At 57.5% G+C, this 15,636-nt stretch overlaps 1 protein-coding gene across 1 annotated transcript in view; it reads left to right on the plus strand.

Annotated features, from left to right (window-relative positions):
* Window positions 1–15,636, plus strand: part of PPP2R2C (protein phosphatase 2 regulatory subunit Bgamma) — a 93,012-nt gene that overhangs the window by 57,267 nt on the left and 20,109 nt on the right. The window contains exon 8 of the mRNA XM_049632624.1: window positions 8,630–8,794. Within this exon, the coding sequence (XP_049488581.1) occupies window positions 8,630–8,794 (165 nt within the window). The remainder of the gene's footprint in view (window positions 1–8,629; window positions 8,795–15,636) is intronic.

Genomic DNA, 15,636 nt, shown 5'->3' on the forward strand with positions numbered 1-15,636 from the left:
TCTTTTGGGGACAGAGAGAGACAGAGCATGAACGGGGGAGGGGCAGAGAGAGGGAGACACAGAATCGGAAACAGGCTCCAGGCTCCGAGCCATCAGCCCAGAGCCTGACGCGGGGCTCGAACTCACGGACCGCGAGATCGTGACCTGGCTGAAGTCGGACGCTTAACCGACTGCGCCACCCAGGCGCCCCTGTAGTTTCTTTTTATTTTAAGTTTATTTATTTTTGAGAGAGAGAGAGAGAAGCAGAGAGAGGGAGAGAGGGAACCCCAAGCAAGCTCCACGCTGTCAGCACAGAGCCCGATGCGGGGCTTGAACTCACGAATCATGAGATCATGACCTGACTCGAAATCAAGAGCTGGACACTTAAACCACTGAGCCACCCAGGTGTCCCAACAGCTGGAGGTTTCTAACATACCCTCTAATCGTGGGGACGTGAGACTCTGCCATGCTTCTGATCCTTCCTGAAAGGCCTCCATGGCATTTCTGTGACACGCTCCTGATTAAAACCCCCTTGACCACAGTCTGGAGCCCCGTCTCCCACCCTCTCCCCCCATTGGGGCTCCAGCTGGCTGCCGTGTCACAGCTCCTCAGCCTTACGACTCTGTCTCATGTGGAACTCCCCCGCTTTCCCCCGGATGATCCTACTCTTCTCAGTCCTCGGCTTGATGCCTTTGGCTCCCTGAATCTCCACACCAGCTCAGGGCCTTGCCAAAAATCCTATCCCGTACACCCTGTGTGTCTCTCCTGGGGAGTATCATGGGCCTCTCTGGTGTCACTGCTGGGTTAGAAGCCCTGGGAGAGGAGGTCAGGATGGGCTCCAGTTTGCCCTTTCTTAGCCACCCGGGTGTGTGTCCCAGCACTGTCTTGCCTAGGGTTTCTGTCTCAGCTCTTAGGAACCAAGGCATGCAATTCAGCACAGACCCCCAAGTCCTTGTTTTCTTGGGGGGGGGTCATTATTGCACGTCTGGCAACCAGCTTAATTTTGTGTTTTTCCAGAGAAAGAGAAAGCCTCTGATTCTGATTTGATAAACTTTAATTATTGCTAAAGGTACTAACCTTGCGCTGGGGCCTTTAAAAAAAAACACACGTATCTCCACATCACTTTATTTTATTCATTTTATTTTAATTGCTAGGGCCTTTGACTTACGTCATCTCATTAAATCTTCATCGTAGCCCTGCAAAACAGATTTTATCAGTGCATTCTACAGATGAGAAAAGCAGGGTGCAGAGAGGTTGAGAAAGTTTCTGGAGGTCACACAGCTGTTTACGGTGGAGCTGGCCTGTCAAGTCCCAGTCTTTGTGACTCAGAACTGAGTGCTCTCTCCCTGTCCAAGTACTTGGGAAGGACATAAGCTGGCTTGTGGTAGAAGTGTGCAGACTGGCTCAACACATGGAGAAGACCTACAAGGGTTTCAGTGGGCTTGTACAGTGAACGTTTACCCAGAATCCCTCTCTCTCCATGGCCCTGTATGGCTCTGGCGATCAGGCTCTTCTCTCTGAGCAGAATCACACCATCACAGTAAGTTTCCAAGAAGAGAAGGGAAGAGGCTGTCATGGGCTGAATTGTGTCCCACCAAAATACATATGTTGATGTCCTAAATCTTAACCCCGGGACTTCATAATGGGATTGCATTTGGTCCTTAAATGGGTGATTAAAGCAAAACAAGTCTGCTAGGATGGGTCTTAATCTCATATGACTGGTGTTCTTATAACAAGAGGAGGTTAGGACCGCACAGAGGGAAGGTCAGGTGAGGACCCAGGGAGATGGTCACCTACATGCCAAGGAGAGAGGCCTCAAAGAAACCCACCTCCTGACACCTCAGTCTTGAACTTCCAGCCTCTAGGACTGGGGGAGAATAACGATTGTTTAAGCCACTCATCTATGACATCCGCTGTGGCAGCCCGAGCAAATTCATACAGAGGCAAAGGTTGCCAGGAACCTCGTACAGGATGTGACGTGGTTTGGCCAGAGTGCTTATGGCTCATCTTTGTAGCTAGGGCATCTCTTGGAGCAAATCTTCTGAAAAAAGCAACTCTGCTGGCTGTGCCCCAACAGGACTGTGTCCGTGTGCAGGAGGCCTTCTGGGGCACCTGCACACCCAGTGTCCCCGGAGAGCCTGTCGGGGAGGCTTCTCGTGGCGTGGTCCTTGGCAGAACTGCCTCTGTCCTCACTCACTAGCTGCTCAGTCACCATGGGAACCGCCTCCTCCATCCTGATTGCCTGTTCCCGCAGAGACATCTAGATAAACCATGCTTTGCTCAGTTAAATCAATGGAGCCCAAGGCTGCATCTTTCTCATTACTGAACTCCCCCACCCACACTGTTGGCACCCACCTTGCAGGGTCACGGGCCAGTCCAGTGTGCCCCAGCAGCAGGGCCCTGCGGTTGTGTATTGGGTGGAGATGCACTTAGTCCAGAACAGAGGGCACACGGGGAGAAGCACCGCCTGGGAGTTAGGAAGCCAGGACTCTGTTCCCGCTGACCCATGCTCCACACGTGGCCCTGCACAAGCCACTCCCTGCCCTGGCCTGCTTCGTGGGAGTGGAGGGTGGGCGGTCTTTCCCACAGGGATGCGAGGTGCCTGGCCCGTGGGTGCAGGGCCGGGGGCTGCCCTCCACAGCTCTCTGAGGCTGTGACAGTGTCTCCAAGCTCAGTTAGTTGCTGCGTCTTCATAGAGCCATTTTTTTGTGACCTTGCCACCGAAGCCTGTCCTGATATTAGTGAATATTTGTGTCCTTCTCTGATATTGATGGGATGGTTTTCATATCCGTTTCTCCCTTGAGCTCCTTCTCAAACAAATCAGTGACGTTTATTCATTTCGTGTGCCGGACTCATCTTATGGCCGGTGGAGGAGTGTGGCGCTTTGTGCCTGTGCCCACACCCTGCACAGGTGGGAGAAGATGAAGATCGGAAGAAGGAGGGCCCCTGGAGGTGGAGTGACCTTCTCCCCGACATGTCAGAGGCTCTCTGTGTGGGGCCTCCTGGCGTTGCAGCTCCGGGCACTGAGGGCTGGCAAACGGTTCTCCACGCTGATGTGACCCTGCCTGGCTTCAGGCCATCAGACCGTGCCTTTGGCAGCAGGAGATAAAGGAGTTTCTATAAAAATCTCTGCAAACCCGATGACTCAGCAGAAGGCCTGCCTGGATTAGATGCCGGTGTCCTTGGCAATAAGAGCTACAGACTTTGCTGTAGGGCGGGACAAACGGGCCTGTTTTCTGAGCTCCGCCGACACCCCCCAGGCAAGGGCCAGAGCTCACAGGGCTGTGCCAGGGACCGGAGGACATCCTCATGCTGGGGGAGGAGCCAGGCCAGTGAGGCTGTTTTACACACTGGTCCTGTGTGGGGGTCAAGAGGGAAGGTTCCTGCTACAAAAGCAAGATCCCGGTCCTTCTTCTTGGCCCTGGGCCAGCAGAGAACAGCCCTGGGGGCCAAATCCACCGTTCATAAAGTTTTCTGGGCTCTCAGCCACTCCCATTCATTTACATGCTGTCTGTGACCCCGATAGAGCAGGAGGGTTGAGTATCGAGGTGAGATCTTATGGCTCCTATCCCTAAAATGTTTACTGTCTGTCCTCTTACAGATATTTGCCTGCCCTGGATCTAGAGCAACACACCCACTCACACTTGGGCCCTGAAGGAAGAGGGATTCATCGTATGACATGGAGGCAGGAGCCAAAGGCTTCGAGGAGCCAGAGACCTCCTCCTCCAGGGGGCGCTGGCCCCTCCATGCCCACCCAGGCGTTCAGGGGCCAGGGTTTATGCTTCTCACCCCTCCTCTGCTTTGCCCCATCACACAGTGGGTGTATTGCCAGCTCTGGAATCCGACTCAGTCCCAGGCTGCCCGCCCCCCGCCTCTGCCGAGTCCCCAGAGAGTGGCTCTTCCTTGCTGAGCCTCTATTTCCTCGTCCACGGGCTGGGGTACACCCCATTCACCGGTGGAGAGGTTTGAGCAGGACACAGATGTGAAGCTGGGCTGGAGTTATTTATTTCTGAGAGAGAGAGACAGAGCACGAGCAGCGGAGGGGCAGAGAGAGAGGGAGACACAGAATCCAAAGCAGGTTCCAGGCTCCGAGCTGTCAGCACAGAGCCCGACGTGGGGCTTGAACTCCCAAACCATGAGATCGTGACCTGAGCCGAAGTCAGACGCTCAACCGACTGAGCCACCCAGGTGCCCCGTGCCAGTCCCCTCCTTAAAGGACCCCGCCGCCACCACTCCCCTGGCCTGGAGTCTCCCTGAGCCCTACTGTTCATCTCCACGTGAAGGGCTTCTTCCCCTTGAGAGGGTTTGACACTTCCTGTACCCACCCCCAGCCTAGATTGGAGGGGCCTGAGACGGGCTGGTTGGTTCATTGACTCCAGCGGCTGATCACTGGGCACCTGCCATGTGCCGGGCACTCCTCTAGGCACCGAAGGTGCAGCAGCGATCCAGACAGGGCCCTGCCCTCGCTGGGCAGCTGGGCAGTGAACAAATACGCATGACGAGATGTCTGTGGTACTCGTGCAATGGCCGGGCCACTGCTCCCCAGCTCCCGGGAAGCATGACTTTCCCATGGATGTCAGAACAAATTTCCACAAACTGGCGGGGTGGGGGTGGGGTGGGGCTTACAACAGAAATCTACTCTCGGTTCTCGAGGCCAGAAGTTTGCAGTCAAGGTGCTGGGAGGGCTGTGCTCCCTCTGGAGGCTCCCTCCTGCCTCTCCCAGCCCCTGGTGGCCTCACGCCTTCCTGGAAAAGTACCTGGTGCTCAGTTGCAGGGTGTGGCATCGAGCAGGTTCACCTTCCCTCTTCCTCCTCCTCCTCCTCCTCCTCCTCCTCCCTCCATGACCTGCTCCTCTCTCCACCTACCTGGTCAGCAAACTTAGTTGCCAAGGTGTGACTGGAGTTTAAATGCACGCCCATCACACAGTTGGAGCACAGGTATATGGAAAACAACATGAATAATTCATCCGGCTTTGCCAGGGGGAGGGGCTTGCCGATGAGTCTAATTATGCTCGTTCCCCAGGGAGGCCAGTTTGCCATAAACCTCGTGAGGCGCCGCGTACGTGTGGGATTCATGCAGCTGCCCGTGGAATGGGGGAGAGGCCACCTGGGGGTCAGTCCTCCAAATGAGAGGGTGCTCCGGGATCATGCCCAACCCCTCGTTTCGCAAATGGGGGACACTGAGGCTTGAGGAGTGTAAATGACGTTTGCGTGCGGCCCTGAGCATCCGAGAGAGAGCTGAGACCGGATGGTCAGCCCGGGGCCCCCGGCTTCTGACCCAGCACGGGGCCTGCCAGAGTCAAAGCCCCCACATCAGGTCACGTTTGGACCAAATGTCTCACAGTCCACGTGCACAAGGCCACATGGGTGTGAGTCAAGGAGGAGCGTTTGCGCTGTGCGTTCCGTTCGGGGTATAGTTCAGGCCCGGCTTTGTGATGTGATGAAGGAGTTCCACGGTGACAGCCCCACTCGGCAATTAATCCTTTCACACACCCGCCTGCACCCGGGAGGAGCCAGGTAGCAGGTGCAGGGCGGGTCCTGTGGTGGGGTCAGCAGGAGGTCTTGGAGAGGCTGATCGCAGGGGATCAGGCTGGGTGGCCATGCCCCGAAGGATGCCGTGCTGTCCTTGACATGCAGGCATGGCTCTGGCCCTGGGATGCAGAGGTGCGGGACCCCCTGCCCGGCCTCAAGGACCCCTTGCCCTGCGGGGGCCCCAGCACATTCGCTGCCACTATGGCTTGGTCTTCCTCCGCCCGGGTCGTGCGGGAATGTGTTTCACGTCCGTCTTTCCCTGGCACCCACTGTATCCAGAGCCCTTTGTTTGAAACAGCAAGAGATTTCCGGAGTGATGCTTGGGCTGTAAGTCCTGGGCTGTGGTCCTGGGCTGTCAGTGGGACCCAGGCATTGGAGGCTCTGTCTCCCGAGCCCACACACAGGACCCTTGGTCCCCGCGCATCACCCTCGGCCGGCTCTGTGTCACCTGGTTCAGGCCCGTTCGCTGCAGACCTGATTGTGCCCCCGTGTACTTCTAAAAGCCATCACGCCTCGTACCTGTTTCTAACGACTGTTGTCATGAGGCTGTCACGAGTGGTTAAGCACGATGGGGTCACGGGAAGCGTGCACTCTGGAATCCAGCAAAGAGGCCACACCCATTTGCTTGGCCTTGAGCCCCGCGTGAGTCTGGGAGCGGCACGCGGGGGCCGGGAGAGGAGGCTTCCGGGCCCTCCCACTGCGCTTTCTGGACACCAGTGCGCACAGCTTCCCAGCCTGGCCGTCTCTGTGAAAAGTCTCATAAACACCAGCCTCGGTCTCCATGAGCCAGACATCTGGTGAATGTGGGCGGACGGCTTCTGAGCTCATGCCGTGACTCACAATGAATGACAGTCGTAAACTGGGCGACAGGGGTCGTTGCGTGCGTCAGAGTTTTGGTCGTTGTGGAGGCAGAGCCATCCACGTCCGGGGTTCGGACGTCACGCCTCTGCTCCTCGTCCATTGAGGTGTGTTCTAGAACATCTCGAGGTGGGAAAGTGAATTGGGTTTGGACGCTGAGGGAGTCAGGAGGGTGGGTTGTGTGCAGGGACAGGTGATCTGAAAGTCTCTGAGGCTTGGAACAGCCGAGGGGGATTTCATGGCAGGTGACCTGAGGCGCGGGTCCCACAGCAGATGGGAAAGTGTCATGCACACCGCGTGCTGGCTCTCAGAGCTCCAGCCTGGGAATGACGCGTGGCACCTGTCACTTCTGCCCTCCATCCTTCGGGAAAGCGATAAGGGAGCCGGCTGCACAGAGTGCCATCGGGCGGATGGACAGGTTCCCCCGTCCCCTCCCCCTCCCCCCGCTCTGACGGGAAGCCGAAACCGGCAAGGTATTTCACCATATCCCACTGAGTCCTATTCCCCCGGAAGTCGTCTCTCCGTGAAACGCGGAGTAAACGCGTGTCCCCTGATGAGTGACCCCACCGGGACTCCAGGCCGGCTGGCGTTCCTTGGAGCCCTGGCCACTTTGGTGTCCCTCCTTTGATGTTTGTGGCCCGAGTTCTGCAGAGAGAATTTAGTCTTGGCTTTTTCTCTCTTACGGTTCAGTCTCATTTTCTGTGATTTAATCTCTGCTGCTTATTGTATGAGAAAACCGCAGTTTTTCGCAGCTCAGGCTCCTTTTCCCTCCTCTCGATATTTTTATGCGATTCTGTGTCTGGTTAATGATGGGCTTCCTGAAGCAATATTTGAGCACACAATATTGTGAGCACACACACCCTCCTCGGTGCCTCTGGTCACGCAGATTCAGCATTCTTTCGGACGTTTTATGAACTCTCATGTTTACACAAGTCAGGAAATGTCTCTCTTATTGAGGCTTTGGCAGGAGGGGCAGGGAGAGCTGATGGCAGGAGGCGTCTCAGAGTTTCCATCCCATTCTTTCCAGACAATAAAAAATAATAATGGCAGCTGATATTCACTGAGCTCTGTGATGTATAAAACAGTGAGCAAGGGGATTTGCCGCTTCTAATTTTCACAGCAAGACTGTGTTAGCCCTGTCGATCCATTTTACAGAAGAGGAAACCGAGGCACGAAGAGCTAAGGAACTTCCCCCTTGATTGCACAGGCAACAGGTGGCAGAGCTGGGACTCAAACCCCAGACTCTGATTCCAGGGCCCACACACAGATGCAGGGGGAGGGGAGGGCATTTCAGCCAAAGGGAACGGCCTGGGCAGAGCCCCGCACAGGGCTGGGGAGTCAGAGACCAGGGTATCGCTGTCAGAGAGGAAAGTACCTTTAGGGCCGAGCGACTAGTGGGATCTGAAACTGAAGAGATAGAGGGGGGGGGGGGGGGGGGGGGGGGGAGTGCCAGGCCTTGAATGCTACACCAAGGGGTTCGGATTTGCTATTGTAGGCCACGAGGAGTGGATGGAAACTCAGCCTTACCCCTCGCTGCTGAGCCATCCTGGACAAGTTGCTCACCCTCTCTGGGCTCCAGAGTATCAGTCAGGGGTATTTCCTTTGCAAGCAACAGAGTTCTTGGTCCTAGACAGAAAATGGATGCATTGGCTCCCGTATCTAGTCATCCAAGGGTCATGGAGTCCCTCCGTCGGCCCCTCTGAGGCCATGTGCTTGTTCCTCATGGTGATCGTGAGTGGAGACGACACAGATCAGTGGTGGGAACCCAGCAAGGAGAGAGCCTTTTCCCCAAAGGAGAGCCTTGATGCTGTGGACAGAAGGGGAGCGGCTGCGGGGGTGGGGGAGGGGAGCCAAAAGGTGCCGCACCCCCAGCTCCAGGCGCCGGGAGCACTGAGTAGCGGGAGCACTGCCATTGCGCAGCAAGAGCCCTGCACGTACTAGGCCCTCAAACGCACCCTGCCTTCTCCTGGGCACCCGGTGTGGGGGATGGAGGGGATGCCGGGCGGGCTGGTGGGTGCTGGCTGGGGACAGGGCACAGGTTGGGTGGGAGGCAGCGGGTCCAGCCTGCAGGGACAGTGGACGGCACCCAGAAAGGCAGCCGGCGGGCGGTCGGACGTGCAGGTGTGCAGCTCAGAGGCTGTCTGGGGCCGGGGCTTCGTCCAGGGGTCTCGGGAAGGGGGAGGCCGCTCAGATGCGGGGCACGTGGGAAGCAGGGCGGCGGCGGTCCCCTCCCTTCTCTGGCCTCTCCTTGATGGGGCCAGACATCGTGGACATCAAGCCCGCCAACATGGAGGACCTCACGGAGGTGATCACGGCGTCTGAGTTCCACCCCCACCACTGCAACCTCTTCGTCTACAGCAGCAGCAAGGGCTCCCTGCGTCTCTGTGACATGCGTGCGGCCGCCCTGTGTGACAAGCACTCCAAACGTAAGTGCCCGTTCCCCCCCGGGAACCCGGTGGGCAGTGGGGGCGGCGGGGCAGCACCCGTCCTGGTGCTGTGCCCGGGGCAGGTGGGAACGGTGCGGGCTGAGGGCCCGTGGGCTCTGTGCTGCTGTCGTGCTGCTGGCAGGGGGAGCCTGGTCTTGCCCCCCCCACCGCCCTCCAAGTCCCTGCACAGGCTGGGGCTGCCCAGCTTCCAGGGGCCGGGCAGCTGAAACCAGGGTCGGGGAGCGAGCTGGGAGCCAGAAGCTAAGGTGGGACCCTACTCAGCTGGCACCTCCTCTGGGAAGCCTTCGCTGACCCCCCCCACATTGGTTTAGGCCCCTTCTCTGTGTCCCCAGAGCTCCCAAAGCTTCCCTTTCACAGACTAGCCACAGCCTGCAGAACTTTCTGTGGGCTGGGCCGTCTACCCCAGCAGCCTGTGTGCTCCACAAGGTCACTTCCTCGTGCTGGAACCCTGACAGGGCTAGCCGGGGGGGGATGCCAGGGGGGATGCCAGGGGGGGGGCCATGGGGGTCCGGGGCTGAACAAGGTCCGAGGAGCACGATGTGACAACCACCAGGACCACACAGCGGCTCACACTCCTTGGATACTCTGAGCCAGGCACCCAGACAGCTGTCTACCCACATCATCTCGTCTTTACATGAGCTCTGACGGAGTCCAGCACAGAGGAGGGAGCTGAGGCTCCAGGGATGGACCCAAGGTCACCCGAAGTGAAAAGCGGCAGGGCAGGACCTGAACCCAGGACCCTGAGATGCCCTGGCTGGTGCTCTCACCTCCAGCCTGGCCCGCTTGGTGCTGGGTTCCCCAGAGGCTCCTAAAGGCAGAGAGGATCACGGGGTCAGGCCATGGTATCCTCCCTGGGTGACCTTGCAGTGGTAGCAGAGGGGCAGGGACAGGCAAGACCCCAGTCAGGAGGGTGGGGACTTTGGTTCATCTCTGTATTTACCTCAACAGTGTCTGGGAATAAATACTTGTTGAGTGGATGAATGAATGAATGAATGAATAAGTGAATGGATGAATAAATGAATGAATGAGTGAATGAGTGAGTGAGTGAGTGAAAGAGTGAGTGACCAGTAAGCCCCTGGAGGTGGTTTCATTAGAGCTCTGTTAGGAGGGACTGGGTCACCTCTTCCCCTCGGGAGCCTGGTTTCCCAGAGGAGCCGGAGAGGGTGGCCCCTCGCCACGCCTTGGCCAGGCTGGGTCCCTACGTCTTGCCACACTGCTGTTCTCCGAGCACGTCCACACCCCGCAGACACTCGGCCCCAGGAACACCTTCTCCCCGGCGCTGAGCCTTCCTCCTCCTGGGGGCTGAGTGGCCAGCGCAGGTCGGGGGGGACAGCAGATGTCTGTCTCTGAGCAGAGCTGGGGACACCGCCTGCTGTGCTGCACACACGTCCCGCTGTGACGGCACGGCAGGAACCAGCAAACAGACGAAGAACTCACCACCGGATGGTGTAATGGCAGGAGGTAGTAAGAGACATCAGCAACAGCCCCCAAAGAGCAGGGCGCAGGGAGGTCATCTCACCGGAAGTTACAACGGAACAGACGCCTCGAGGTGCCGGGGAGTGAGCCATGCAAGCTCTGGGCGGAGAATGTTCTAGAAGGGGGACACTTCAGGGGCAGAGGCTCCGAGATGGAAGGGCACCAGCGTTGTCGGAGGGCGGTGACTAAGGGGAAGGGTATCGGGAGCTGAGGTCCGGGAGACACGCAAGGCGGGTGACTCAGGACGCCTGTGGGTCGGGGAAGGATCCGGTTTCGTCTTAAGGGAGGTGAGAAAGCAGCAGAGGGGTGAGGGCTGGGCATGAAGTCACGAGACAGGTGTTTGAAAAGAGGAAACCTCAGAGGGGTCAACGTGGAAGCGGGGGCAGGAGGAGGCCCTGCCCGGGGCTCACTGAGAAGAAGCAGCGGGCCCCGGGGGGGATGACGAAGGTGTGGAGACGGGTCCCGTCCTGGGTGTTCTCGGAAGGCTGAGCTGGCGGGCTTTGCCAAGTGCGGTGTGGACCGCGGCAGCTCCGTCCGAGGGTTGGTTTGTGCAGCGGGTGAAGGTGGGGCCCTTTCCTGGACGGACAGTGAGGACACTGGGGTGGGGGGCAGGGCGGCCGGGAGCAGAGACAGGACCGACAGGTGGGTTTTGGACTCAGTAAGTGTGAGATCGTATTGGGCCCCGGGGAGGGCTGTCGGGAAGGCAGCCGGAGGTCTGCAGTCAGGGGCGGCGGCTCGGCCACAGATAAAGGTGTGGAGTCATCAGTGTATGGACGGATGGGAAGCCCAGGGGCCAGCTAAGACGCCCAGGGCGTGAGTGTGGACGGTGCCCAGCCCCCGAAGAGCAGCCCAGGGCCAAAACAGACGACCACAGGCTCCGTGGCTTAAAACAACGCAGATTTGTTCTCCGAGGGTTCTGCAGTTCAGAAGTCTGACATGGGTCTTACCAGACAAGAAAATCAAGGTGTCGACAGGCCGGTTCCTTCTGGAGGCTCCACGGGGGAAATGCATACCTTCCCTTCTCCAGCTTCTGGGGGTACCTGCATCGCTTGGCTCGTGGCCCCTCCCTCCGTCTGCACAGCCAGCAGCGGCTACGGGCTCTTAATCATGCTGCATCACGTGACTGCCTCCCCTGCCCCCCTTGCACACTGAAGGAGCCTCGTCATTACATCGGTCCCCACCTGGATAATTTAGGGAGCCCTCCCTGCCTGAAGGTCAGCTGGCCGGCGGCCTTGATTTCCCCTTTGCCATGTAACATTCCATATTCCCAGGTGCCCCCTAACGGTTATTGTTCTGCGCCCTGGAGGGCATGGCCCCGACCACCTCATGCCCACCGCGTGTGGCTCAGGCCGCAGGTGCTCTGGAGATTTGCCCGGGTGCAACTCTGGGTCAGACTGGCACGGAACGAGGTTGGAGAAGAGAGGAGAGTCTGGGGTCCACCTCTGGGCCCAGCCTGAGCCCACATGGGGCCCATGGGAAGGAAGAGGGATGAGGCCTTGTGGTCCGGCCTTTTTCATAGGGGCCAAATTCGGAAACATTGTAAACATCCAACAGAGCAAATGACGAGGAATGACGATGCCTTCCGTGGTTCGGTCGTTTAGAATGTGGCGTTAGATTTGTAATGACACGAGCAAATGATTATGTTAAAATATTTGGTGGGGGCAAGAAAGGAAGATAATGACTATTTTACCAAAAAAAAAAAAAAAAAAGACACAGAAAAAACAAGGGAATGAAATATGCCAAGAAATTGTCCCTGAGTGCTGGGCTCTGAGAAAGTGAGACCATGTTCTTCCCTACATCCGTCTGTGTATCTGTTTTAACTTGGATTTCAACTCTGAGCCAGGAAATGTGTGTGCGTGCAGGCGAGCTGGTGTCTAGGGAGCATGGAGACAGCTTTGGCACCCCACGCTGTTTGAATGACGGCGGGCGGGAGGTGGAAGTCGCAGTCCCCCTTGGCTTTTGTCATCTGGCTTCCCCCGGGGTCTGAGCGGGCGGCCACCCCCCTAGGCAGCCGTCACTTGTACGGTTCCCGAGCGCAGGCACACGTGTGCGGATTCCGGGCACGTCGCTGTCACACGCCTGGGGGTGTATGCCCTGCATGTGAATCAGCCCACAGACTCAGGAGTGCAGGGGCTAGAACTTTATTTTCCATGGCCCATCTCCATTTGTGTTTCTTGCCTCTTCTCCGAGGGCCCCCGTGAACATCGTAACTTTAGGGCTGCCTCTCCCTAGATCACACCGAGGTTCCCAAAAGCTGTTTTCTGTAGGGCCGAGGTACGAAGGGAGGGACATGGTGGCTTCTGACCGCCGTGATCTCCTGCTGTGCCTGGGTGGCCCGTGGCCTGGGGGCCATGTCTCTTGCTGAGACAGTTTTGCATGAAGGCAAAAATTATGCTTTTTTTTGCCTAAATGTTCATACGTGATGTTGGTCTTTAATTGTCTTTTCTTACACTCTCTTTGCGCAGTTTTACTAAGATTATTCGACTCTTGGAAAGTGAGCTGGGCCACTCTCTTTCTTTGCCTGGAACGGTTCGTTTACTATCTGCTCCTTGAAGTCTTAGTAAAACTCGTGTGTGCATTTGATTATTGGTTTATACAGGTTTGCTATTGGAATAGATTCTGGTTTGTTTGTTTCTTTACGTTTTTATTTATTTATTTTGAGAGTGAGAGAGAGAGAGAGAACGGGGGAGGGACAAAGAGAGAGGGAAAGAGAGAGTCCCAAGCAGGCTCGACTGTCAGCACAGAGCCTGACACGGGTCTCGAACTCACAACCCCGAGATCGTGACCTGAGCCGATATCAAGACTCGGACGCTCCACCGACTGAGCCACCCAGGTGCCCTATAAATGGTTGTTTTCAAAGTGACCCAGAGATTAGATCCCTTCCTTTAGATCTCGCTTCTGTCCGTTCATCCAGCTGTGGCCCAAAACTCGGGAATGGCTGACAGTGGTCCCTAGAGATGACGGGTCACGACGTCATCTTCCCAGCAGGTGACGCAGCGATTTTCCCTCCCCTGGCTGAGAGCAGCCCAGACCACAAGCGGATGGCTATTTCTGCCATTGGACAGATGAGGAAACCAAGGCACAGGGAGGGGCAGTGCCCTCCATCGGGGGCAGCGCTGGGGCCCTCAGGCCACTCCGCTGCCCAGCCCACAGCCTCACGTCTTTCTCCGAAGCAGTGGAAGTCTTTTGTCTGCTAGTCGGTATGACCGGGTAACCATGGAAACAGCTTCCGCGATGCCTCAAAATAGACAGTTTCTTCTGCTTTTGACAGCACAGGGTCTGCGCTCCGCTGGGGCACGGGAGTCCCTGGAACAGGCGATCGTGTCAGGCGCTGCCCCTCGCGGGACCCCTGCGATGCGCTGGGGAAGCAACAGCCCAGCTAACGTTTGCCGATGCTTCCTGCACACCGGATGCCGTTCTAGGTTTACGTCTCATTAAATCCTCGGAGCCCCCCTACGACGGAGGCCCTCATCTGTTCATTTACAGATGAGGATGCCGAGCCTGTGGGTTTCCCGTGCTGCGGTAAGAAATCGGCACAAGTTGGGGCGCCTGGGGGGCTCAGTCGGTTGAGCGACCGACTTCGGCTCAGGTCGTGATCTCGCGGGTCCGTGAGTTCGAGCCCCGCATCGGGCTCCGTGCTGACTGCTCGGAGCCTGGAGCCTGCCTCAGATTCTATGTCTCCCCCTCTCTCTCTCCCCCTGCTCTGCTCACGCTCTGTGTCTCTCTCTCAATAATAAATAAACGTTAAAAAAATTAAAAAAAAAAAGAGATCAGCACAAGTTTAGTGGCACAAAACAACGCAAACGTATATGTTTGCAATTCTGGAGGTCAGAGGTCTAGAATTCGGGTGGGGCTGCATTTCTTCCAGAGAGTTCAGGGGAGAATCTGTCTCCTTGACCTCTCTGGCTGCTAGAAGCCACCGTACCCCTTGGCTCTTGCCCCTTCCTGCACCTCCACAGTGCGGCCCTCCACCCTCTGCTCCATCATCCCCATCTCCTCCTTCTGCCTTGACCTTCTTCTTCTCTCGCTCAAGGACTCTGTGGTTACAGCGGGCCCGCCCGGAGAATCCAGGATAACCCCGGTAGCTCAGGACCCTTCACGTAGTCACATCTGTAGAGTCTTTTGCCACGTGAGGGAACTTGTGCAGCTTTAGGGGCCATTATTGTTGACCACATGGGTGGCACAGAGAAGTTAAGGTGTTTTCCCAAGGTCACACAGCTAGGTAGAGCTAGGATAGAGGCTCCGATAGTCCCATGCCTATGGACTTGTGTTCTTTCTCAGTCTTCACAGAGATTCAGAACTTGAGAACTAAGCACGCTCATGGGAAAGGAGGGTGAGCCGGCTTCATTGAAAGGGGCTGGACTCAAGGACCGGATCCAGCCACCGTCTGCTGGGGAGGCTGCAGGTATCTGGGGGCAAAGCCAGGGCAAATGTCTCCAACAGAGGGAGCGTCCAGTGCAAAGGTAGGAGCAAAACGCAGGGCGCAGGTGGGCGTGAGGGTCAGAGAGCTGCAGGGTTAGAGAAGGGACCACAGCAAGAGGACTCTATAGACCATGGTAAGAGCTCCCTGGGGCTCACCCTGAAGGGCCAGCAGCCACAGGGCGTTTGAGCAGGGAGTGACCCGGCCTGGCTGTGTGCTGACAGGATCCCTCTGGCTGCTGCGTGGACAATAAACTGGGGTGAGGTTGGGCGCAGGGGCGGGCTGGTGCTCTGAGCTGCGTGGCATGGTGGAGGGGTGGAGCCTGCCGGTGGAGGGGTGGAGCCTGCCGGTGGAGGGGTGGAGCCTCCCCGCGGAATGGGAACGGGGCGGGGGGGGGGGGGGCGGGAGGACAGCAGGCTCTGCGTGGAGAGCGGGCTCCTGCCCTTGCGGGGCTGATGGGAGGTGTGGGGAAGCCACCTGCCAAGGAAATGACAGCATCGAAGCCGGGGAAGTTTCTGAAGGACTGAGCCTGGGAAGAGAAGCCGCAGAAGGGCGCTGAGGGCCCCCAGCGGGCGAGAGAAGAGGCAGGCTGACAGGTGCAAAGACAGAGAGGTGGGGGCAGACCACGCAGGGCCAGGGCCACATGGGGGTTGGCTTTTATTTTGTCCACTGGGGTCCATCAAATGGCGCTGGGCAGGGGGTGGTTATTAACCGGAAATGACAATTGTCAGCTCTTCATCAGTGAGCATCCATTGTGCCCACTGTCTTGCACTGACTCCCTGTTCCTCCCCACTAGGCACACCCTCTAGCTTCTGGTGGTGGTGGTGGCCAGGGCAGTAGGGGGTCAGGGGCAGGGGGATTGTATCAGGTTGGGGAAGGAAGGCATCAGGAAAGGCACAGAGAAGAGGCAGCATGGAAGGTTCTG

Source organism: Panthera uncia, chromosome B1 (assembly GCF_023721935.1).
Source record: "Panthera uncia isolate 11264 chromosome B1, Puncia_PCG_1.0, whole genome shotgun sequence".
Taxonomy (NCBI): Eukaryota; Metazoa; Chordata; class Mammalia; order Carnivora; family Felidae; genus Panthera; species Panthera uncia.